At 47.4% G+C, this 24,466-nt stretch overlaps 1 protein-coding gene and 1 long non-coding RNA gene across 11 annotated transcripts in view; one reads left to right on the top strand and one right to left on the bottom strand.

Moving 5' to 3' along the window:
* NOD1 (nucleotide binding oligomerization domain containing 1) overlaps positions 1–23,117 on the top strand; it is an 82,624-nt gene extending 59,507 nt beyond the window's left edge. For 7 of the 9 annotated variants that reach the window (XM_019825648.3, XM_003982904.6, XM_011280447.4 and 4 more), the window contains 3 exons: positions 2,259–2,342; positions 9,599–9,682; positions 22,059–23,117. In XM_019825648.3, coding sequence (XP_019681207.2) covers positions 2,259–2,342; positions 9,599–9,682; positions 22,059–22,131 — 241 coding nt within the window. In that variant the 3' untranslated portion in view covers positions 22,132–23,117. Of the gene's footprint in view, positions 1–64; positions 230–2,258; positions 2,343–9,598; positions 9,683–17,915; positions 18,280–22,058 lie in introns of those variants that run through there. The other 2 variants (XM_045052556.1, XR_006594348.1) reach the window with 2 other exon arrangements.
* On the bottom strand, positions 19,110–22,064 carry LOC123383928. Of its 2 annotated transcripts, XR_006594354.1 has the most exons (3): positions 21,490–22,064; positions 20,841–20,941; positions 19,110–19,379 (listed from the first exon to the last, which is right to left on the bottom strand). It is a non-coding gene; the product is annotated as an uncharacterized LOC123383928 (long non-coding RNA). The 2 variants fall into 2 exon arrangements; XR_006594353.1 differs by having other exon boundaries at positions 20,841–22,064.
* Positions 23,118–24,466: the final 1,349 nt, after the last annotated feature.

The following is a 24,466-nucleotide window of genomic DNA, read 5'->3' as shown; positions in this document are numbered from 1 at the left end:
TTTTAATTGAAAAGGCTCTAGGCCTTTCCTCGGGGTTGGGTTGATAGTTTTAATTTCTTCCTAGAATAGAAAGCAGCCATTCCTAGAAGCACAGACAGGTGTACAGAAGGGGGACGGGGACCCCAGGAGCACGGGTTCCACCTTAGCCGCCTTTGCCAGCCTCAGCCTCAGCCTCAGGAAAACCCGAAGCCTGGCTATTCTGTCAGGATGACGCTTAGGAGACCCTCAGGTACGCCTTGCAGAGTCCAACCTTCGTGCACTTGGCTCAAACTTGTCTCCCTACCTCCTCTTAAACTGCCTTCTTCATACTGCTTCCTCCTTCCCCAGCAGCCACATCACGATTTGGCCTTCAGGTCCCAGCCCACCTGTCACCTCTCCCCAGAAGCCCATGTTCCTCACCCCTCTTCGTACTCCTTTAGTGTATGCTGCCGTCTGACAGTGCTTTTTTTTTTTTTTTGGTTTTGGTTTCCTTTTTCTCATTTGCTCTATTTCCATTTTATTTCTTTGTACTTTCTCTACTTGCCTTCCAAGGGAGGGAGCTATCAGCGAAGTTGGTTAAGCACGACAGTGTCATCATCTTGAGAGTTCTGATACTAGGCCTGCTGGCCATTAGATGCATTTTCAATGGTTTTCCTCTAAACAAAATCCTTAAAGATGTTTTTAAAAGAAATATCAAAAAAAAAAAAAAAAAACCTGTAAGAAACTCGAAAAGTCGGAAGTGAAAGTACTTCCTCCCTTGTGTTTCCCAGATTGAACCTTTCTCTTCTAGCCTCCTAGCACTTGAATGCATGCTTGTATGTATCTCACTTTTCTTACAACATGGAATAGCATTTAGCAAATGACTTTAAAAAACATCTCAACCGTGTAGTGTCCGCATTTTACATGTCCTCTTATGTCAGGATTTCTCCGTCTCGACACTATTGACATTTTGGTCCAAATCATCTTTCTTGTAAGAGGCTGTCCTGTTCAGTATATGATGTTTCGCAGAATCCCAGGCATCTACCCATTAGCAGTATGCCCCCCCCCCGACAATTGTAATGATCAAAAATGTCTCCAGATGTTGACAAATGTCCCCTGGAGGGGCAAGCACCCAGCTGAGAACCACTACTCTACACAGATAGTAAGAATGCCAATACTCAGCATTTCTCGAGGGCTGATGGTACAGCATGCATTATTCTCTGCCTTTTATACATGTTGACTCACAGCCACCCCATAATGTCTGTACCGTGACTGTTCACCCTTATTTCTCTGGTGAGAAAACCCAGGCCCAGAGAAGTTAAGCCACCCGCCTGAGGTTGTCGTGCCAGTAGGCGACACACGCCCGGCATGTCTGGCTCTGGAGCACTCTTAAATAGCGTCATCTTCTGCCTCATTCTCTCTACCCCTCGTTCCCTCGAAGGGCTGCACAGCGTCCCATTGAATGGGTGTTTGCAGTTTAGTTTCCCAGAAGCCTCTGCCGATGCTTACACGTGTTCACATTTCACAGTATAACCGTGTAACGCGGCGTTCGGTACTGCATGTGTAGATCCTTGTGCGTACATCTTTGCACACGGAAGTGTGATCGTTGACTCAAAGTATAACACCTTTAAAATTCAGCTAGATGCTACCAAATTGCCCTTTGAGGAACAATTGTTTAATGTTCTGTGTCATTCTTTTTCCTTATTTATTCTTTCATCCACTGGCATGACAGGGTCCAATCCTGTTTACAGCCAGGAGCTTCTAGTCCTGAGTGCTTTATCCAGACCACTGCTGCTTTTAGGAACAACTAAGAGGCTTCCTGAACCTTGACTCACTGGACTTGGGTCCTTCACAACTGGCCTCAGAGCAAAGCGTTGAGCACATTTCAACGTGCAGTTGGCAGGCTTTTCTAGGTCTTCATATGACAGACTTTTTGGTAACGTGCTGTCAGGGGTGTTCAGGGAGACTTGGGGGCTGGAGGAAGCCTGGGAAGTGGGCCTTAGCCCCTAGCTTCTGTGAGAACGGAGGGTGCAGCAAAGATGGGCAGGGAACGTGGGCTCCTCTGTGGCAGCAGGACTAAGGAGTAGGAGCTTGGGGACAGGATTTGCACTAGAAATGCGCCTTATTTATTGTGTATGGGGCTCAGAGGCTGGGATTGGGGCCTGGCTGTTTGCTCAGTTCAGCAAGCTATTAGCAGCATGAGCTGGAGAGATCTGGGCTGGGATCCCACTTCTGAGAACTCATTTAAAAATGTGTGCCAGGTAGGGCTCTCCTGAGTAAACACTTGCTTTCTTTTCTAGGCTCACCAAAAATGAACTCGATGATGAAGTGGCAGAGAGCTTGGCAGAGATGCTGAAAGTCAACCAGACGTTGAAACATTTATGGTAACTCAGAGAACCTCAGAATTTCAGGCTGTGCTACTTTTATTTATTATTTACTTTCAAGTTTTTTTTTAAATTTTTACTCTAGTTAGCATACAGTGCAATATTGGTTTCAGGAGTAGAATTCAGTGATTCATCACATACAACACCCAGTGCTCATTGCAACAAGTGCCCTCCTTAATGCCCATCACCCACGTGGCCCATCTCCCACCCGCCTCCCTCCATCAACCCTCAGTTTGTTCTCTATACTGAAGAGTCTCTTCTATTTTACTTACCTCTTTCTTTTCCCCCCTCCCATATGTTCATCTGTTTTGTTTCCTTTTTTTTTCTTTTTGAGTCCTTTTCTTTCTTCCTTCCTTTCTTTCTTCCTTTCTTCCCCTTCCTTCCTTCCTTCCTTCCTTCCTTCCTTCCTTCCTTCCATCCATCCATCCATCCATCCATCTTCAAGTTAGTTAACATACAGTATAGTCTTGGCTTCAGGAGTAGAACCCAGTGATTCATCTCTTGTATATGACACCCGGTGCTCATCCCAACAAGTGTCCTCCTCAATGCCTGTCACCCATTTAATCCACCTCCCAACCCCACCCCTTCCAGCAATCCTCAGTTTGTTCTCTGTATTTAAGGGTCTCTTATGGTTTGCCTTCCTCTCTGTTTTTATCTTATTTTTTCCTTCCCTTCCCCTATGTTCATCTGTTGTGTTTCTTAAATTCCACATATGACTGAAATCGTGTATGTCTTTCTCTGACTGACTGATTTTGCTTAGCATAATACCCTCCAGTTCCATCCACATTGTTATAAATGTCAAGATTCATTCTTTTTCATTGCCGAGTAGTGTTCCATTTTATGTTTGTACATCTTCTTTATGCATTCATCAGTCAATGGACATTTGGGTTCTTTCCATAATTTGGCTATTGTTGATAGCATTGCTATAAACATTGGGGTGTGTGTGCCCCTTTGAATCAGCATTTTTGTAGCCTTTGGGTAAATTCCTAGTAATGCAATTGCTGTGTTGTAGAGTAGTTCTATTTTTTATTTTTTGAGGAATCTTCACACTGTTTTCCAGAGTGGCTGTAGCAGTTTGCATTCCCACCAGCAGTGCAAAAGTGTTCCACTTTCTCCAACCTCTGTTGTTTTCTGAGTTGTTCATTTTAGCCACTCTGACTGGTGTGAGATAATATCTCATTGTGGTTTTGACTTGTATTTCCCTGATGATGAGTGCTGTTGAGCATCTTTTCATGTGTCTGTTAGCCCTCGGGATGTCTTTGAAAAAGTGTCTGTTCATGTCTTTTGCCCATTTCTTCACTGGATTATTTGTTTTTCATGTGTTGAGTTTGATAAGTTCTTTATAGAGTTTGGATACTAACCCTTTATCTGATATGTCATTTGCAAATATCTTCTATTGGTTGCCTTTTAGTTTTGCTGATTCTTTCCTTTGCTGTGGAGAAGGTTTTTATCTTAATGAGGCCCTAATAGTTCATTTTTGCTTTCAATTCCCTTGCCTCCAGAGACATGTTAAGTAAGAAGTTCCTGCAGCCAAGATCAAAGAGGTTGCTGCCTGTTTTCTCCTGTAGGATTCTGATGGTTTCCTGTCTCACGTTTAGGTCTTTCATCAATTTTGAATTTATTTTTGTGTATGGTGTAAGAAAGTGGTGCAGTTTCTTTCTTCTGCATGTTGCTGTCCAGTTCCCCCAGCACCATTTGCTAAGGAGACTATCTTTTTTCCATTGGATGTTCTTCCCTGATTGTCGAAGATTAGTTGGCCATATATTTGTCAGTCCATTTCTGGGTTCTCTGTTCTATTCCATTGATCTGTGGTGTTTTTATGCCAATACCATACTGTCTTGATGCTTACACCTTTGTAGTAAAAGTTAAAGTCTGTGTTTGTGATGCCTCAGCTTTGGTTTTCTTTCTTCAACATTACTTCGGCTATTCGAGGTCTTGTGTGGTTCCACACAAATGATAGGATTGTTTGTTCTAGTTCTGTGAAGAATGCTGGTGCTATTTTGATAGAGATTGCATTGAATGTGTAGATCGGTTTGGGTGGTATTGACATTTTAACGATATTTGTTCTTCCAGTCCATGAGCATGGAATGTTTTTCCATTTCTTTGTGTCTTCTTCACTTTCTTTCATAAGCTTTCTATAGTTTTCAGTATGCAGATCTTTTATGTCTTTGGTTAGGTTTATTCCTAGGTATTTATGGTTTTTGGTGCAGTTGTAAATGGGATCCATTCCTTGCTTTCTCTTTCTGTTGCTTCATTATTGGTGTATAGAAATGCAGCCGATTTCTGTACATTGATTTTATATCCTGTGACTTTGCTGAATTCCTGTATCAGCTCTAGCAGTTTTTTGGTGGAGTCTTTTGGATTTTCCAGGTAAAGTATCATGTCGTCTGCAAAGAGTGAACGTTTGACTTCTTTGCCAATTTGGATGCCTTTTATTTCATTGTGTCTGATTGCTGAGACTAGGACTTCCAACACTATGTTGAACAACAGTAGTGAGAGTGGACATCCCTGTCATGTTCCTGATCTCAGGGGGAAAGCTCTTTTTCCCCATTGAGAATGATATTAGCTGTGGGCCTTTCATATGTGGCTTTTATGATGTTAATGTATGTTCCTTCTATCTCAACTTGCTTGAGGGTTTTTATCAAGAAAGGGTGCTGTATTTTGTCAAATGCTTTTCTCCATCTATTGACAGGATCATAGGGTTCTTATCCTCTCTTTTATTAACGTGGTGTATCACATTGATTGACTTGCGAGTACTGAACCAGCCCTGCAGCCCAGGAATGAATCCCACTTGATCATGGTGAATAATTCTTTTAATGTACTGTTGAATTTGATTTGCTAGTATCTTATTGAGAATTTTTGCATCTAGTTTCATGAGGGATTGTGGCCTGTAATTCTCCTGTTCTACTTTTGAAAAATATTTTTTGAGATGGGGTGCCTGGCTGGCACTGTTGATAGAGCATGCGACTCTTGATCTTGGCTTTGTAAGTGTGAGCCCTGTGTTAGGTATAGAGATTATTTAAAAAGAAAATCTTAAGGGGTGCCTGGGTGGCTCAGTCAGGTAAGCGACTGACTCTGGCTCAGGTCATGATCTCACAGTTCGTGGCTTTGAGCCCCACGTCGGGCTCTGTACTGACAGCTCGGAGCTTGGAGCCTGCCTTCGGATTCTGTGTGTCTCTCTCTGCCCCTCCCCTGCTTATCCTCTCTCTCTCTCTCTCTCAAAAATAAATATTTTTTAAAAATTAAAAAATGAAATCTTAAATGCAAAACCATTTTTTGAGGGGGCCTGGGTGGCTCAGTCGGTTGAGCACCCGACTCTTGATTTCAGCTCAGGTCATGATCTCCCAATTTTTGTGAGATCGAGCCCCATGTTGGGCTCTGTGCTGTCACATGGAGCCTGCTTGGGTTCTCTCCCTCTCTCTCTGCCCCTCCCTAGCTCATGCTTGCGTGTGTGCACGCATGTGCTGTCTCAGTAATATATTTCTCTCTCTTTAGTATATCTTAAAGTCTACTTATTTTCAAGAGAGGACGTGTGAGTGAGAGTGGGGGAGGGGCAGAAAGCGACAGGGACAGAAGATCTGAAGTGGACTCTGTGCTAATAGAGAGCCCAACGCGGGGCTCAAACTCACGAACCATAAGATCGTGACCTGAGCCAAAGTCAGATGCTTAACCAACTGAGCCATCCACATGCCCCAAGAGAAGATATTTTGTAAGATAAAATGGACGTGCATAAAATTCACCCTTTAAAAACGAACAGGTCAGGGGCCCCTGGCTGGCTTGGTCAGTGGAGTGTATGACTCTCAATCTCCAGGTTTGGAAGTTCCGGTCCCACGCTGGGTGTAGAGATTACTTAAAAAAATAAAATCTTAAAAAGACAATAAAATGTATAGGTCAGTGGTTTTTAGCGTATTCACAAAGTTGTGCAACCATCACCACGATCTAGTTGTAGGACAGTTTTACCTCCCCACCGCCCCCACTGGAATATACCAGTGTGCATTAAGCCTCCCCATCCTTCTCCCCCAGTCCTTAATCTACTTTTTGTCTCTGTGGATTCGCCTGTTCTGGGCATTTCCTAGAAATGGAATCCTACAATGTGTGACTCATTGTCTGTGTTCTTTCACTTACGTGGGTTTTCAAGGCCCATCTACATCCTAGAACGTGTCAGAACTTCATTGCGCCGTAGGGCTGATACTCCGTTATATGGATATTCCACATTTTGTCTGTTCATCAGCTGGCAGACATTTGGATTGTTTCTACTTTTTGGTTGTTGTGAATAACGTTGCCTTTTCGATTGTTGTGAATAATGATGCCTTTGACATTCGTGTGCATGTCTGCGTGTGGACATACGTCTTCATTTCTCTTGGGTATATGCTTAGGAATAGAATTGCTGGGGCAAATGGCCACTCTGTTCTGAACTTTTTGAGGAACTGCCGAAGCGTTTTCCAGAGTGGCTGCTCTACTTTAGGTTCCCGCCAGTCACGTAGGAAGGCTCCCATTTCTCCACATCCTTACCAGCACTCGTTAGTGTCTATCTTTTCGAATCTTGCCATCCTAGTGGGTGTGGAGTGGTGTCTCATTGTGGTTTTGATTTCCATTTCCCTCATGACTAACATGGGGCATCTTTTTGTGTGTCTGTCTTGGAGAAATGTCTCCACATCCTTTGCCCATTTTTAATTTTGTTTGCCTTTTTTTTTTTTTTAAAGTTTAGAGAGGGAGGGCGGGAAGAGAGCAGGTGCATGCGTGCGAGCAGAGGAAGGGCAGAGAATCCTAAGCAGGCACTGTCAGCGCAGAGCCCGAAACAGGGCTCGAACCCACAAACCTTGAGATCATGACCTGAGCCAAAATCAAGATTCAGACGCTTAACCAACCGACCACCCTGGGTTATCTGCCTTTTTATTGCTGAATTATTGGAGCTCTTTATACATCCTGCATACTAGACATTTACTAGATACATGATTTGCATGTATTTCCTCTGTGGGGTTTTCCACTTTCTTGTTAGTGACCTTTAAAGCACAAACACTGTTCATTTTGATGGAAGTCCAATTTATTTTTTCTTTGGTTGTTTGTGCTTTAGATACTTCACTGAGAAACTGTTGCGTAATCCAAGGTCACAAAGATTGACACCTAAGATTTCCTTTAAGTGTTATAGTTTTGCTCTTGCATTGAGGTCTTTGATCCTAAACGCTAATTTCTGGAGTTAATTGTTGTGTGTGATATGAGGCAAAGGGTCCAAACTCCTTCTTTGGCATGTCCCACTGTTCCAGCACCGCTTGTTGAAGAGACTGTCTTTCCCTGTTAAATGGCCCTGACGCTTTTGCCAAAACTCAATTGACCATAAATGTATGGGTGTATTTCTGGACATTCTATTCTAGTTCATTGATCCGTTTGTTTGTCTTTATGCCAGGATCACACTGTCCTGATTGTTCTAACTGTGCAGTAAGTTTTGAAATCAGGAAGGGTGAGTCTCCCAACTCTGTCCTCCTTTCTCAAGGTTGTTTGGGCTATTCTGGGTCCCTTGTGCTTGTGTATGAGTTTTATTTTTATTTTTATTTTATTTTTTTATTAAAAAAATTTTTTTAAGTTTTATTTATTTTTGAGACAGAGAGAGACAGAGCATGAACGGGGGAGGGGCAGAGAGAGAGGGAGACACAGAATCGGAAGCAGGCTCCAGGCTCTGAGCCATCAGCCCAGAGCCCGACGTGGGGCTCGAACTCACGGACCGTGAGATCGTGACCTGAGCCGAAGTTGACGCTTAACCGACTGCGCCACTCAGGCGCCCCTCTGTATGAGTTTTAGATAACCTTGTTAGTTTCTGCAAAACAGCCAGACTGTGCTACTTTTATGTCTGTTTTGCTGTTGTTTTCCTGGCCTGTAGACTTTCTTTTATCTCTTTCCCTTGGGGCCCGGCCTGGAGGGAGAACAGAGCTAGAACAAGTGCACAGATCACAGTGGCCCTTGTCTTCAAAGGTGGCCCCAGGGGACAGGTGCGCCTGAGCACTGCCATACTCATTGGCTCCCTTCCTGCCCAGCCTCTTGCCAGGTCTTGGCTGGAAGCAGCTCACCCAGCAAAGTGTAGGTGGTGGTGGTGGTGGCAATCGTGAAGGAGGGGATTAGGAAGCAGCAGAGTTTGGCTGAATGCACGATTCTCTGCTCACTTCTAGGTTCTATCTTTGCTCCTCTTGCAAAAATGTCCGAGTTACATTGTGGTCGTTCTTACCAGTGAGTCATCACCTCTGCCACTGAGCCCAGGCGCCCCCCTTTAGGGCATGTGGCTGGGAGATTGGGGCCCCTCCGCAGCACAGCCACAGCCCCGTGTGCTCGGGCAGTAATGGTGACAGGCGCTCCCTGCCATCGGGTGCTGGGGCAGAGACCGTGAGGACTACTTCCTACATATACATCCTCCCACTGAAACCTCGGTTACTCCCATTTTACAGATCAGGCAACCGAGGCATAGATAGTGTAAGCTTATTTCTTCAAGGATCTGTGGCTGAGAAGTAGGGGGTGGAGGGTGTGTGTGTAGGAGAGGAGCTTTGAACCACTGCACTGACTGCCTCTTCATGGGGTTGGCCCCTTCTCGCCTAATTTCTATAATCTTATCAATCATCACGGGGCAACCCTGTCTTCCTGGTGGGGCTGCGTTCTTGGGTCAGTGGCCAGGATTTCTTAGGGTCAAGTTGAGCAGTAGGCTTTTATTCTACCAATAGCCAGGAGTGAGGAGTGGGCCTGTGATGAAGCAGAGACACCTCAGTGTCTTGGGTGAATTTCTTGGGTCGGAAGCATAGCTGCTCAGGGGAGCTCTTCAGAGATCGCCCGGGCTCCCCAGCTCTATTGGAAACCTTGGTTTCATTTGGATCACTGCAACTAGACATAATGGGGTGCGCCCTCAGAGGCCCCATTATCGATGCTTTCCCACTGGGACCCACGAGTGGAAGCAGGAGAATCGTCCTCTTCCCTCCCCGCAGGAAAAAATGGGAAAAATGCCGACACATACATATCTGGGTTCGTGTATTAAATTACCTACGTGTGAGTGCACAGATCTATTAGGCTCACTCTAGAAATGTACCAAAAAATTAAACATCTTAAAAAACATGCCCTGTAGATCTGATCTGGACAGCCTCGGCCAGATTAAACATCACGTGGACACAGCGCTTCCCCGGACCCCGTCTCATGCCCACCATGCCCTTACCACTCCTTAACGGAGGGGGCAGATTTAATTCAGTATCATGTATCTGATACAAGATATGTTCTCCTTTCAGGCTTATCCAGAACCAGATCACGGCCAAGGGGATTGCCCAGCTGGCAGACGCATTACAGAGGAACACTGGCATAATGGAGATTTGGTAAGACACATGCGCCAGTCGTAGTAATGAGAACAGTGACTGTCTACTCAGCACCCTGACTGGGCGCCAGGCACAATTTAGAGCATGTGCCACTTATTCCTCATGTTTCCAGTAGTCCCGGAAAGCAGGCTGGTAGTATTTCCACTTCACAGAGGCAGAAACTGAGCCCCAGAGCAGTGAGGGAATACTTGCCCAAGGTGCCACCTAACAGGAGAAGCTGGAATCTGGTCCAGGCTGCCTGACTCTGTGGCCGGGGCTCCCCTCGCAGGTGCCCTGCCCTCCTCTACCTCCCCGCTATGCACGGGGCAGATGGCCCAGGAAAGGGATCCTGCTGAGAGTGAATCACTCGGGGACTCAGGAGGCTGAGATGTGGATGGGGTAGCTGGCGTTTGGGGCCCCTTCTTCTCCTTTTCTGGGCTTTGCCGGGCTTGAGGAGACACTTCCCTGCTGGATTTGCTCCGACTTGTGCTCTTTCTTCCTATTTCTGCTTGGAGGAGTTGTTACGCTAGTGGGAGGGAGCTGGATTGTTTTGCTTCTACAACACTGAACCCCACTCCACTTCGCTACTGCCTCATAAGACCCATACATCGTCCCCCCTAAGTGGGTCCCGGCCTGTGGACTGTGTGGGCAGGGTAGGGGGAGTTCCCATCAGTGACAGGTGCGGCAGCGGCCTGGGTGCTGGGGATGTGGCGGTTAGGCGGACAGAAAGGGTCCTGATGGCTTGAGAGCACTGGCTCACCGGGGCTGTGGACAGGGGGCCCTGAGCCGGCTCCCCGGCGCTCTGGAATGTGCCGTGAGCCTCAGCCTGACACAGCCCTGCAGCGTGACCATGTGGGGCACCTAGCGGGGTGGGGGGCACAGCCACATTTCCCTTGAGGACACGGGCCACAGGAGGGGTTCACGCTCTCCCTGTGGCTTCCCTGAGGTCCAAGGAGCAGCCTCCCCGTGAACTCAAACCCTCAGCTCAGGGGGTAGTTACTCATCAACTACCTCGTTTCGTCCTGCCGGGGGAGAATTTCCCAGCCAAAAAAAAGTACATCAAGGTACAGCTCCTTGACCTGGGCTCCCAGCACAGCGTTTTTTAAACTTTGCTTTGGAACTTGTTAGTGCATCATAAAATCAGTTGGGCGGGTTGCAACCAGGATATTATTTGGAAAACGAGGTCGAGCAGAACATCAAAAGTCACCGTGCACAGCACGAAGTATTATTTTATAATCTTGGGTCAGATGTGGGTATGTGTGCCTGCGTGGATGCTGGTTCAAGACGTAAAATGTAATTCTCGTTTGGGTCGTGCTTGAAAAAACATTTGGAAGACGCTGTCCTAGAGGGGAGAGCCCAGCTCCAGCAAGGCTGACGGAGGATGCTGGGGCTTGGGTGCGTGTGACCCTGTGCCCGCTCCTGAGTCCACAAGGCATGTGGGAGCTGTTGGAACTCTGGTTTGCATTAATCGCCAGGGTCCCTTCCCTAGAAGCACGTCAATTCTTGCTGACTCTGTGGTTCGAGAACAGCAGGCAGAGGGGGAGGAGGGGCAGGCCAGGCTGCAGAAGTTTGCAGACAACGGTTGGCCTCTACTCTTCTCGGAGGCTGATTAGGACAGGTGTAAGAACACGTAGCTGCTTTAACTCTGTCCGGCTTGAAAAATGTGCATTTGTTGCCTTGGAAGGACCACTGTTCCTATACAAGGAACTACGTGTGCAGGGCCAGGTGTCTTTAGCTTGAAGGTGTGCTACCCAGGGCCTGGAGGCATGTGTGTGTGTGCGCGTGCGCGTGTGTGTATGTGAGTGATGTCATGGAACCAGGCTTAGTGACGTCCTGTCGTCCTGTCGCGTCGGCCCTGTCCAGGGCTGTGGGGATGAGGGAGCAGCTCTGTCCACAGTCACCAGGGGCACAGGACTTGTTGTTCATGCTGATGTTGATTTCTACCTCATCCCTGTCCCATGAGAACTTGCGGTCTGATGCCCCAAGTGAGTTCTGCTTCAGAGACAGGAGGCAGGGTGAACAATGCCCTGACATTGCGCGGCATCTATCATACCGCTGGAGTAGCTTCCTGGGAGGCTGTCTGCTCCAGACTGTGAGCTCTTTGAGGGTGGAGCCTGGGTCATGGTGTTTAAAAAAGAAAAAAAAGTCAAGTGAGTAAAGGTGAAGGTCTGATGGGCTTTAGCAAGCAGTTCCTGAGTTGGGCGGCATCCCTTCCAGAAAGTAGAGGGGAGCTCTGCTGAGCCAAACAAGAGAAAGGTTCTTAAAGGCAGAGGACATCAACAAGGAAGAATTTATTAGCAGGGAGTACATCGTTGTAAGCAAGGTTGCCCTCCTAGAGGGAGCAGGAAGGTCTGACAGTAAATTTCCTAGTGTTGACCAGGAAATTCTATGCTGACTGATTAAAGGCTACATTCATTCCTGGGGTGTTAAAATTAGGTTGGACTTAGGTTAGGTATTAACTGGTTTACCGATCTGGGGCCTTGACCTAAGCGATGCTATTTTGGGCCTGTGTGCGTGTGTGACAATGGTCCCCGGGGTGCCTGGGTGGCTCAGTCGGTTAAGCGTCCAACTTCGGCTCAGGTCATGATCTCGCGGTTCGTGAGTTCAAGCCCCACGTCAGGCTCTGTGCTGACAGCTGGGAGCCTGGATCCTGCTTCAGATTCTGTGTCTCCCTCTCTCCCTGACCCTCCCCCGTTCATGCTCTGTCTCTGTCTCAAAAATAAACATTAAAAAAAATTTACAAAAAACAAAACAGTGGTCCCCTTTCGGACCAGCCTCTCCGCTTCGCTGAGAGCTGTGATCAAACTTCAGGGCATTAGCGCCCCTCTCAGCTATTGCTCTGTAGTTCTCGAAGCCTTTGTTGATCCTGTGCGTGGCATTCTCAGGTCCTGATGTTTTCGCTTTGTCTCTGTGTCAGTCACAGGTTACGAGCTCAGGTTTACATTCTGTTAAGTCACTTTGTCCTCTTTGTACCTTTTTGGACGGTCCAGGCTGAGGGAGACCATTTGCTTAGCGGTTGGTGGCCTCAAACATGCATTTAAAGCATTTAAGAAAATATAACGCACCAGGGCGATTCTTATGATTATGATAAGCAGGGTCCTCCCCAATGTTTGCAGGGTACTTTGAAGCCCTGGTCTCCAAGACCCAATGCCATCAAAATCAGATAAATCAAAGAAAGACCCTGTGGAAGGAGTCATTGTCATCTTCTTAAGGCTAGTGCCTTGTTTTGGGATATGATGTAATCGAGTTTCAACTTTCCCAGGAGTGTAATCCAGGTGGCACCCCCTTGCTCAGCTAAACGATAATCAAGGGCTATTCTATTCTATTCTGTTCTCAAGAACAACACTGGCCAGAGAGTCTAGGGATCATTGTTGGGCAGTTGTTGCTTTAGTGGTGATGTGACAAGAATTTCAAGAATTAAGGAGAAGTCCTGATCATAGCTTCGTTTGTATTTATCCCTAAACAGAGAAGTAGGGGTCTGCCAAACAGAGTCCTGAATCGTGAAAACCTCCTGGGAGGTCCTTTCCAACTCATGGTGTAAATTCACAGGAGTTGACCAACGATAAAAGTTAGGTTTTCTCCCGGCCTGAAATAAGAGGTTGCTCCCAAGTCCAGAGGGTGTCCCAGTGGCCTGGGAAATAAAGATAAGGGCATTACCTTTCCTAGCCGATGCCAGAGTGAAGGAGAGGAGAAAGCGTGTCACGTTCAGTTCACGTATGAAGCCTTGATCAGGTGTCTTGGGCAGAAGCCGTCTACCTTGGGGGCGGCTGTTTCTTTTCCTTGTCAGTTTGATTTGTGGGTCTCCAGCGTCTGTATGGGGCCAGGGCTCAGGTGGAGCCCGCTTGAGCCATGCCGTATGTACCCTAGGCTCAGTGCCTTCTGATTGTGCAGCACTGTCCATGGTCAGGAGCGCTTTGTAAGGTCCTTTCCAATGGGGCTCAAGAGCTGTTTTTCTCTGGTGATGTTTCCAAAATACCTAACAACCACCAGGCTCTAGACTGTGACCAACAGGACCCTTTTAATTGGGATCCCAGATGCCTTTTTTTTTTTTTAATGTTTATTTTTGAGAGAGAGAGAGAGACAGACCCAGAATTCGAAGCAGGTGCCGAGCTGTCAGCACAGAGCCTGACACAGGGCTCGAACCCACAAATCGCGAGACCATGACCTGAGCCGAAGTCAGACGCTTAACTGACTGATCCACCCAGGTGCCCCTATATTTTAATTTTTTAACCTCCATGCCCAACCTGGGGCTTGAACTTACAACCCTGAGATCAAGAGTCACATGGTCTATTGATTGAGCCAGCCAGGCGCCCCTAGATTGGTGAATTTATGAATACCTTTCATAGTTAGAAATGTGTTTTTTCATGGTACAAGAGCACAAAACAGGTTTTGCTAACACGTGCAAATCTGTTGCACACAGAGAAACTAAAGAGAAAAAGTGGATAAACCTATGTTAATACTTAGTGTTTTCTTATTTAGAAGTGATCTAGATTTTCAGTGAATTTACCTTACCATGTAACTTAGCAAAACTTTAACGTTTTGGGTTACCACCAAAAAAGAATTAGGAACCTATTTCTCTTATTTACATCTTATCTTATTTACATCTTTTTTTTTTATTTTTTTACATCTTATTTATCTTATTTACATCTATTTAATCTTATTTACATCTATTTAATTTACTTGTCCTTAACAATTATATGTGGAGTACCCATAAAACTTCATAGGCAAACTCAACCATTATTCTGTTTAGTTTTTTTTTTTTTTTCTGACAGATTTTGCAACAGAGATATCATGAAACTAATCTGACTTTCAGTAAACAAAAGCAGAATAAAAGTTTCATATTTAATGCTGATAACTCCAGGGGCACCTGGGTGGCTCAGTTGGTTAAGTGGCCAACTTTAGCTCAGGTCATGATCTCGCAGTTTGTGGGTTCAGGCCCCATGTCAGGCTCTGTGCTGACAGCTCAGAGCCTGGAGCCTGCTTCGGATTCTGTGTCTCCCTCTCTCTCTGCCCCTTCCCTGCTTCAGCTCTGTCTCTCTCTCTCAAAAAGAAACAAACATTAGAAAAAAAAGATAAACATTAGAAAAAAAAAACTTTTTTAAATGCTGGTAACTCTAAAGACAGGCCTATTTTAATTAAACCAATAACCTTAAATTAGCTTTAACACCAAATATTTTCCCAGCTCACTTTAACCCAAATGTTTTTTCTGTCTAGCTTTCTGAGTTTTAGAATGCCCCATCCTTACTGGTGCTTCCCTTCAAACCATACCATCCAGAGGCAGAGAAAATATCACACATTTACAACATACACGGACACATATACAAATACACAGAACAGATGCAAACAAATTCTTATGGCTTTCAGATTTACTAATGTTTGTAGACAGATGATGGGCCCAATTTCCAAGTACGTCCCTCTCTCTCTTTTTGATGAACAACTTGCCTCTAAAGTTTGCATTTCAAAGAAGGGCTCTTAGGTGCTAGAGAAGATGGGGTAGAAAATTTATAGAGAACGTATCTAAGTTTTGTCCGAGGTGATTTGGAGCATTATCGGCCTGTTACCAGAGGTGCTGGAGTCTGGGCACAAGATCCCTGTTAGCAGTTTGTATGTTACTTTATTTATTTTTTATGTTTGTTTATTTTTGACAGAGCATGAGTTGGGGAGGAGTGGAGAGAGAGGGACACAGAATCCAAAGCAGGGTCCAGGCTCTGAGCTGTCAGCACAGAGCCCGATGCGGGGCTCAGACCCACAAACTGTGAGATCATGACCTGAGCCGAAGTCGGACGCTTGACAGACTGAGCCACCCAGGTGCCCCAGCAGTTTGTATTTTAAGAAGACCTCTGTGTTTACATTTCAAAGACCTATTAAGGGACAGAAAAAGAATGCAAAGACTTCTTTTTTTCTACTTTTTTTGCGCTAGTAACATTCTTCACTTTTGAAAACATGGAGGGGTTATTGGGCATATATCTATTATTTAAATGTTTCTTTTTTAATTTTTAAAAAATGTCTACTTATTTATTTTGAGAAAGAAAGAGAGCAAGTGAGCAGGGGAGGGGCAGAGAGAGAGGGAGGGAGGGACAGAGAGTCCCAAGCAGTCTCTCCACCCTGTCAGCAAGGATCCCGACTCCGGACTCAATCCCATGAACAGTGAGATGATGACCTGAGCCGAAATCCAGAGTCAGTCGCTTAACCTATTAAATAGCCACCTAGGCGCCCCTATTATTCAAATGTTTCTAGGAAGCTGAATTAATTGTTCTGTTGGGTGCTAGAACACAGGGCAAGATATCAAGAAATTCAAAGTGATATGGGTGAAGTCTTGTTTATTCAGCATCCTGTGGTACACTGCCCAATGTGACTTTAAGTCTCAACAGCTTGGGTCCTGAATGGTGAATAATGTTCTGGAAACTGGTAGGGCAGTATTTTCAATATGGGCCTGAATATTATTTCTGCCTACACGCAGCATTTAAAGAGAGAATACATGAGTACTTGGTTATAATTAAATAAAATGCTTGATTCATCTGGGGAAAAATGTACTCTTTTCTCCTTAAGTACATGGCAATTTTGTCCCAATATCCTGACCGTTGATGATGTCCACAAAAATTTTGAGAGCAGCCAGAGAGGTTTGGAGATAGATAAAGATAGGTGGGTTTTGATTTGTTTGCGGAGTTGCACGTCTGGTTTTGTAGAGATTTGTAAGACAAAGATGGATTCCAAAGAACCAGATTCCAGCCTGAATATCAAGAGACAGGCCCACTTTTTTAACTAAATTTGTTTTTAAAAATGATTTTTTTTTTCAACTTTTTTATTTATTTTTGGGACAGAGAGAGACAGAGCATGAACGGGGGAGGGGCAGAGAGAGAGAGGGAGACACAGAATCGGAAACAGGCTCCGGGCTCTGAGCCATCAGCCCAGAGCCTGACGCGGGGCTCGAACTCACGGACCGTGAGATCGTGACCTGGCTGAAGTTGGACGCTTAACCGACTGCACCACCCAGGCGCCCCTAAAAATGATTATTTAAAAAAAAAAAATTTTTTTTTTAACGTTTATTTATTTGTGAGACAGAGAGAGACAGAGCATGAACAGGGGAGTGTCAGAGAGAGAGGGAGACACAGAATCTGAAACAGGCTCTGAGCTGTCAGCACAGAGCCCGACGCGGGGCTCGAACTCATGGACTGTGAGATCATGACCTGAGCCGAAGTCGGAAGCTCAACCGACTGAGCCACCCAGGTGCCCCTAAAAATTATTTTTATATATTTTTTGAGGGAGAGGGAGGGAGACAGCGACCCAGGAAGGGGTAGGGAGAGAGAGAATCCCAAGCAGGCTCTGTGCTGTAAGCACAGAGTCCGATGTGGGGCTTGAACTCACAAACTGTGAGATCATGACCTGAGCTGAAACCCAAGAGTCAGAGGCTTAACTGACTGAGCCACCCCGGTGCCCCTAAATTTGCTTCTATATATCAGGGGGATTAATGGGAATGAACAGAATGGTACAAAGCATTTTAACAAAAAGCCTTCTTCACGGTTACACACGTCAACCTTGGCTTCTATTAGCCTCTGAACACCAACCTTCCTGTGATCATTTGTCAGAAGGCCAAGCAGAAATGTTATTGGTCATCTCTTTCCTCTGTGAAGGGGAGATGGGTGAATAGTCAAATCTTTTTAATGTTTCTCTAAATTTGGTAGGATCTTCTGAAAGTGGAGGAAAAAGGGCTTTATAGAAGATTTCCTGCCGTTTGGGGGGCATGAATTGGGGCAGGAGACAGCTGCAAAGGCAATTGTCCAAAAAAGTCTAAGGCCGACAGAGGTCGATCACGGTAAACCAAGCCCTCCTGTGTCGTCCTAGGTGCTTGGTGCTTCTGTTAAAGTCACTTTCTGGCTTTCAGCATTTACTGAAAGAGTAAATATAAAGAGTAGCCTTTATACTTTGAACCTAGAGGTCAGGCTGGATGTTAAGAGGGGAGTTTTCATCGGAGGTGGACACTTATCTGTCTTAAGTCTAATTTTTGTTCTTTTATGTTGTCAAGGGAATCCCTAAGGCTAGCTGTTCTAAGATAACTGAGAGCTTTTTATAAAGAATTTTTTTTTTTTTCCAGTAGCCAATTTAAACGATTTGGTACCTGGCCATTGACAAATAGGATGTTACTAATTTCAGTAGCGACTCAAAACCATAAGCAGCTTAATGGAAAACTCCAGAGAGGTGTGTCCCAGAGGGGCAGAGACGAGGCAGCCCCCGTGACCCAAAAGTTTACTTCCAGGACCAGGCTGAGAAAGCAGACAGCTTCACTGTGCCGGCCGGAAGAATGAGGTCACGTGTGCCGTGTCTCCCATCTCCCCAGAATGTGAGACACCTCCAGGCTCATCTGGGACAGGCAGACGCTAATGGAGTGGCATTTCCCAGCACTTGACAAGCGGTTGAGGCAACAGAGGCCCCTATGGGCTCAGACCTCTCCTGACACTTTCCTGGGAGGCGGCACGGCCCCGACAGAGCACGCTGCTTATAACTGTGTTTCTGGGTCCCCGGTCTGTTGGACTGGCCACCACGGTGCACCCTGGTAGGTGTGCCCTCCACGTGACAGAAACCAGAGAAAGGTCACAAAGCCAAGCTCTTAGGACACAGAACCAGATAAAAGCAAATTCTCTTATATTCATATTAACAGCCCCGCCTAAGCCTTGGGTCTCTGGGGCCAAACTAATCCGTAGGAGAGATGTGCCTTCGGTGTTTCACAGTGTACCTTGCCCCCCAGATGTTTGCTTAATCTACCCCGTTCCATGACCAATTTCTCCTACTGGGGGTTCTTTGAGTTAGATGACAAGCACTCGAACAGCTTTTAGGTGCCTGACTTGTGACCACTCGTGGCTTTCGCTTCCAAGATGTTTCCTAGCAACAGCCTGTACCCCATGTGCGTGTTAACTACAGCAAGGTTTGTGTAAATGGCCACGGGTCCGGTGCGACTGGGACCTCGCTAGTCTGTGAGGCGGGCCCCAGCGGCGGGTTTACAGGGCCCATACCTGTGTTCTGTCCTACGATAATTCCTCTCTGTGACACTCAACACGGAAGACACAGACAAAACAGTGACCGTCTCCGGGAGGAAATGATCAGTAGCCAAGGAGTATTCTACCACGTTTTTACCAGAAGTGGCTACACCCAAGGAACTGGTTCTACAGTATTTTCTCCTGCTAACTAAATCTGGAGACAGAAGGATTCTTACCACACTCGTTCCACCAGACCCCGCAGACAGAGGTGGCTGGGGGCCGACGTGGTCAGAAATCTCACCTTGTGCTGGCTGCACGTCAGATGTCCCAGGATCTCAGCTGCAGCAATACCAGGCAAGCACCTGTCCCGTGAGTTAGTATCCTGCCGATAATGCCAACCAAAGGGAAGGAGAAATTCGTCCTCTACCCTTCAAGGTCTTCCAGCTGGGCTAAGAGTTAAATTTGCATAAAACAGATTAACCAGGGGAAAAAAACCACAGAGTTTTATTATGAGTGCACAGTGGGCCCAAATGGCCAAGGCAGGCAGTTTTTCTACTTTGTAGACAAAGAGACAATAAATGAATCCATGAAGAATCGACAGGTCAGGGCACCTGGGTGGCTCAGTAGGTTAAGTGACCGACTTGGGCTCAGGGCATGATCTCACGGTTCATGGGTTCAAGCACCACGTCGGGCTCTGTGCTGACAGCTTGGAGCCTGCTTCTGATTCTGTGTCTCCTCCTGTCTCTCTAAAAAATAAATAAATAAACATAAAAAAAAAATCCGCAGGACAAAGAAAACTCAATTAACTTCAGGAGTCCCAATTAGTAAGAAATTGTCGACAGAATTTGGGGTGTGATATATATTAGTAAAAATTAACAAGGGGTGTTTATACAGCTTTCTTGCCTCTAAATTTCCTATCTGGTAATAAGGTCTCTTTACCTCCCTGGTAAAGGGAGGGTAATCTTTCAGATGGGAGATTTACTTCCTGCTTCCAGGGGACAGAGGAGGGTCTGAATGCCCTTCTTGCACAGGCTGTCTCTTAAATAAGTTTTATTTAAAATAATCAGTATGCCATGGGGCCGTCTGGGTGGCTCAGTCGGTTGGGCATCCGACTTTGGCTCAGGTCATGATCTCACGGTTCACGAGTTCGAGCCCCCTGTGGGGCTCTGTGCTGACAGCTCAGAGCCTGCTTCGGATTCTGTATCTCCCTCTCTCTCTGCTCCTTCCCTGCTTGTGCTCTCTCTCTCTCTCAAAAAGAAAGAAAAACATTACAACAAATTTTTTCGGGATGCCAGCGCAGCACATTTTGGAGCAGCCTGTCCTTGGCCCCTACAAAACCAACTGCCTAGAGCTCTTTTACAAATTAACGTCAGCAGTACCATCCAGAGGTGGGACAATATGTCGTGTTTATAACGTGCATACAAACACGCAGATGCAAAGACCCTACATTACTAATATTTGTGGTGTCGTGTTTAGTCTCTTGCTAAATCTTTTCATTAACCTTTTAATGTAACTGTTTTTGGAATCGTGAAACCTTTCAGAGCTGCTGCTTTACGCAGCAATTTACGCAGGTATCCCAATGCGTTTTACTTGGGGAACCCGTGCTCGCAGATGCGCTTCTAAATGCCCTCACGCCTAATGGGAACGTTCCCCATAGTGGCCGTTGTACTTTTAGGTGGTTTTTGGTAACGTTTTGCCATTTCAGTAGGTATTCACAGGTCCCGGCACCATCGTGTTCAGACATCAAATGGGCAGGTGGGCTGGAAGGTGGCATGTCTGTAAAATTTAAGGATCCCATTAGCTGAGCCTTTGTTTACACCAAACAACACAAACCTTCACACGCCAGCGGTAACCAAAACCTGTTAACCGCGGACTGGGCTGGTGGAGAGAAGGCTGTGCCCACCACCGGCCATTCCCAGCACGGACCCGCCCAGTGGTCTCCACTGCGGAGACTGCAGACTGGAAATGGGGACTGCGGATGGGAGCTGAGGAGGAATTCCAACGTGAACTGGCGGGCTCACCCAAGGGTAAGGGCTGGTGCTCCGTGAGAACCGCCCCCCATCCCACCCCCATCTCTCTTTGCTGACCCGTTAACCCTAGACTGGCAAGCCTGTTAGGGCGGGAGCTCCGGTGCAAGGAGGGGAGTACGAATGGAGAGGGACTCCCCGGTGGCACCCCGGAAACATGGGGAAACGGGCGAGGCTGACCTTGAACTCAGAAGCACGCTGGCAGGGCGCCCTGCCTGTGGGTCTTCTTGGCCCCGGAGGCCGGAGGAAGTTCGCTTCAGATCCCAATGCTGCCACCAAGTCTGTTAGACAAAATTCAGCCGAGTAAATGTGAAGGTCTGATTGGCTGACCGGTAGAGGGAATAGCATAATGCCAAGGCTCGGAGGCAGGAAGGGGCCTGGTGCCCTTGAAAAACGGCAAGATGTCCGTGGGCCCTGGGGTTCAGACGGTGCAGGAGAAGGGGCAACAGGGGGCAGAGGAGAGGGGGTAGACTAGACCATAAGAGATCTGTGGGTCGTGCCACGTATTCGGGTCTATATCCTAAAAGCAGTGGCAAGTCGTGGAGGGGTGTGAAGCAAAGAGGGATATGATCAGATTTGCATTACAAAGACCATTCTGGCTCCTCCAGGAAAATGGATTTGAAGAGGCCAGAAGAGTACATGTAAAGGGACCAGGCAGGAGGGCACTGCAGCGCTCCAGAGAAGAGACGATGGCACTCAGACCACCATGGTGGTGGTGAGGACGTGGAAAGGTCCCAGGGAGGCACTCTGGGGATGTTTAGGGAATAAGATAGAACTTTGTGATAGACTACGAAGATGAGGGGGTCAAGGCCGACCCCCAGGTCGCTACCTTGCACAGGTGGATAAAGAGTGGTCCCGTGCGCTGAGCCAGGGTCCCTGGGTGGCGTCCAAGTGAAGATGTCAAGTAAGTGGAGCCACACGGGAGAGGTCTGGGCCGCAGGTCCACTCACGTAGGGATGAGGTCAGCTGGGGAAAAGGGCCAAGCCCCCAGTCTAGAGGAAATCCAGTATCTAGAGGCCACGTGCGGGAGAACATGGGAGAGGAGACGGAGGTGAAGTGGCAGACACAGGAGAAAACCAGAGAGCAAGAAATCAAGCCGAGCAAATGTGGTGGTTCAAGGAGGCAGGGGAGAGAACAGCCAAACGCCCGTGAAGGACGGGACAGACAAGGCCTGAGACAAGGTCATGAAGTTCAGGCTCCTAGAGGCTATTGGTGACCTTAGTGAGACCCAGTTCATAGAGCGACGACAGCTGGAAGGGAGTAATCTTACCAAGCAAGTGTCTGAATGGAGCACGTTCCGGAACGTCTGGGCCACGTGAAGAACAGGAGGGTGTCGGGAACACGGCCCGGGAAGGCTCCTACAAACTGCTAATGTTTTGTGTTGTTTCTCTCCGACAGCCTAAATGGAAACTTGATAAAGCCAGAGGAGGCCAAAGTCTTCCAAGACGAGAAGCGGATCGTCTGCTTCTGAGAGGCCACTGCCGTGCACGGGGTGTGGGCCCCGGGCGGCCTGCTGGTCCCTCTCGGAGTCTCAGGGGACCCTGCTGCCTTGGTGACGGGCACGAGCGTCCCTGAGCAGCTGTTACAATTTTGCAGGGGGTGAGTGTGCCTGGCGGGCCGTTTTACTTACTGCAAATACACTATGAAGAGACGTAATGCACGTGTAGGGTTATTTTTATCGGACATTAGAGGAAGAAGACTGAGCTCAAACGCCTGCCCTGAGGACCCCGGAGATGAGTTGGTCACGCTATCTTCGTGGAAGAATTGAGGCCATGGTACAGAGTTAGTGCCAAGCTTCTTGGACAAAAGGTGCTCGACGACCAAGTGTTTTACCTGGAATAGTCTCTTCCTCCTCCATACTCCCCGACAGGTTGACGGTCTGCTCACTTCACCGCTGTAGATACTAGGTCTGTGCAGCGTTGCGATTTGATCCACCCAAGGTTTTGCCAAGACAAGGGCTCCTCCTCGGCTTTTTAGTCCCAGAGTCTCACTCTGCTGACAGAGATCGCCGGGTGCCCTCCTGGCAGGTCTAAGAGAAAAGAGTGGTGTCCTCGTACCGTTGAGTTTCCGCTCAGGGCTTTCTCACGCTGGGCTCACCTCCACCGGAAGGCGGACGGGGGCGGGCACAAGTGCTCTGCCCTAGGAAGAAGAACCTGTGCCCCTCCTCCAAGGGGAATAAGGCCTGGCTTGCCTTTGTGGCCCTGGCCTCCAAGCAGAAGCTTCTGTCTCTCTCTCGCCCTCTTGAGGAGGGGAGTTTTCTCCTTGCCCCAAAGTCCTTGGGAGGATGACTGAACTAGGCCGAGGGGGCTGCTGAGAACCCAGCTAGCAGAGCAGGTTAGACACCGACCATCATGGCGGCCACATGCTGGACGTTAAATGGGAGTGGGGGGGGGGGCGGTGAGATTACCAGAGAAATTGTTCTTCTACCAATTTGTTAATAAAATATTGAAAACACTCCTTCTAATTGCCCGAGTCTGGGGTTTTTAAAAGGGATTCAGCCTGGTAGGCGTGCTGGGATCCCTGCACTGCATGCCTGACTCCCTTCAGAGACACCCACTGCGTCGGGTGGGGCCCTGGGGTGCGGTGCTGTGAAGAGGCTGGGGAGGGAGGCCAGAGCAGTCATCGGTATGGTCCTCCGCAGGCCTCTCCGCCTACCGAGGGACCAAGAAAAGCCGAGGAAGTAACTGAGGCCTTGCCCTCCATCTGACCTGTGAATCCACACAGCTGGCTTCTTAGAGGAACAGACTTGGTCAGGGGTGGCTGGGGTTAGGATATGGCCCCTGGGCCCTCACCCCCGCGCTCTAGTGGGCCCTGGCGGGCCATGTTCCACACGGACTCCTTTCTGGGGCTGTTCACTGCTGCGGGGAAGATCCAGATGGACCTTTCATCCACTGTGGCAAGACAAAGATCCAACAGGAGAGGGGAAGCAGGGGGGTTGCCTACTGACAGTACCTTTGAGTTCTCGGAGGCCCAGTCTGGCTTTGTACAGCAGCCCCAGTACAATTTAGGAAGTTAACTCTGAAAATCCTATCCAGCCATTCAGCCACGTGGTGGCCGTCCCCCTAAGGGACTGCTTTGGTAGCTCCCCCCACCTCTGCCCTCACCCCAGACCCGACTACTCACCTAAGAGTGGCTGCTTCACGGGGTGACGGTCTCTACCGGAGATTCTGGGCAACCGATGTGGAATGAGTGTGGTGAGCTGATGGCCAGGGGTGCTTCGACCTCAGACTTCCCGGCTAAAAGAACTGTACAGATTCAGGTTTTATTAAACCACTGAAACTAAACTTTTGAGAGTCTAAAGTTTACTCAGAAACCACCCAATAGTACTGCTCTTAGAGATTATCAACATTAAAACTGCTGCCTCTAAGGAAATTCGAATTTATGTAGTGTTGGCTTAAAGTCTATTTGGAAATGCTCTGGTCTTCCAACGGTAAATGAAGGATTTTCTATTTCTCAAGTCTCCTAATTTGCTGGAAAGGTTCTCCATCACTCACTGGTGAGTTTCTGTACAAGAAGAAGGAGACCTTTCCTAATCAAGAAGAAGAAATCCAGGGGCGCCTGGGTGGCGCAGTTGGTTAAGCGTCCGACTTCAGCCAGGTCACGATCTCGCGGTCCGTGAGTTCGAGCCCCGCGTCAGGCTCTGGGCTGATGGCTCGGAGCCTGGAGCCTGTTTCCGATTCTGTGTCTCCCTCTCTCTCTGCCCCTCCCCCGTTCATGCTCTGTCTCTCTCTGTCCCAAAATAAATAAAAAACGTTGAAAAAAAAAAAAAAGAAATCCATTGAAAATTGGAAAAAAAAAAAAAAAGC

This window comes from Felis catus, chromosome A2 (genome assembly GCF_018350175.1).
Source record: "Felis catus isolate Fca126 chromosome A2, F.catus_Fca126_mat1.0, whole genome shotgun sequence".
In the NCBI taxonomy this organism is placed as follows: Eukaryota; Metazoa; Chordata; class Mammalia; order Carnivora; family Felidae; genus Felis; species Felis catus.
Note: the sequence above shows the minus strand (reverse complement) of the source record. Positions and strands in the feature narration are given on the sequence as shown.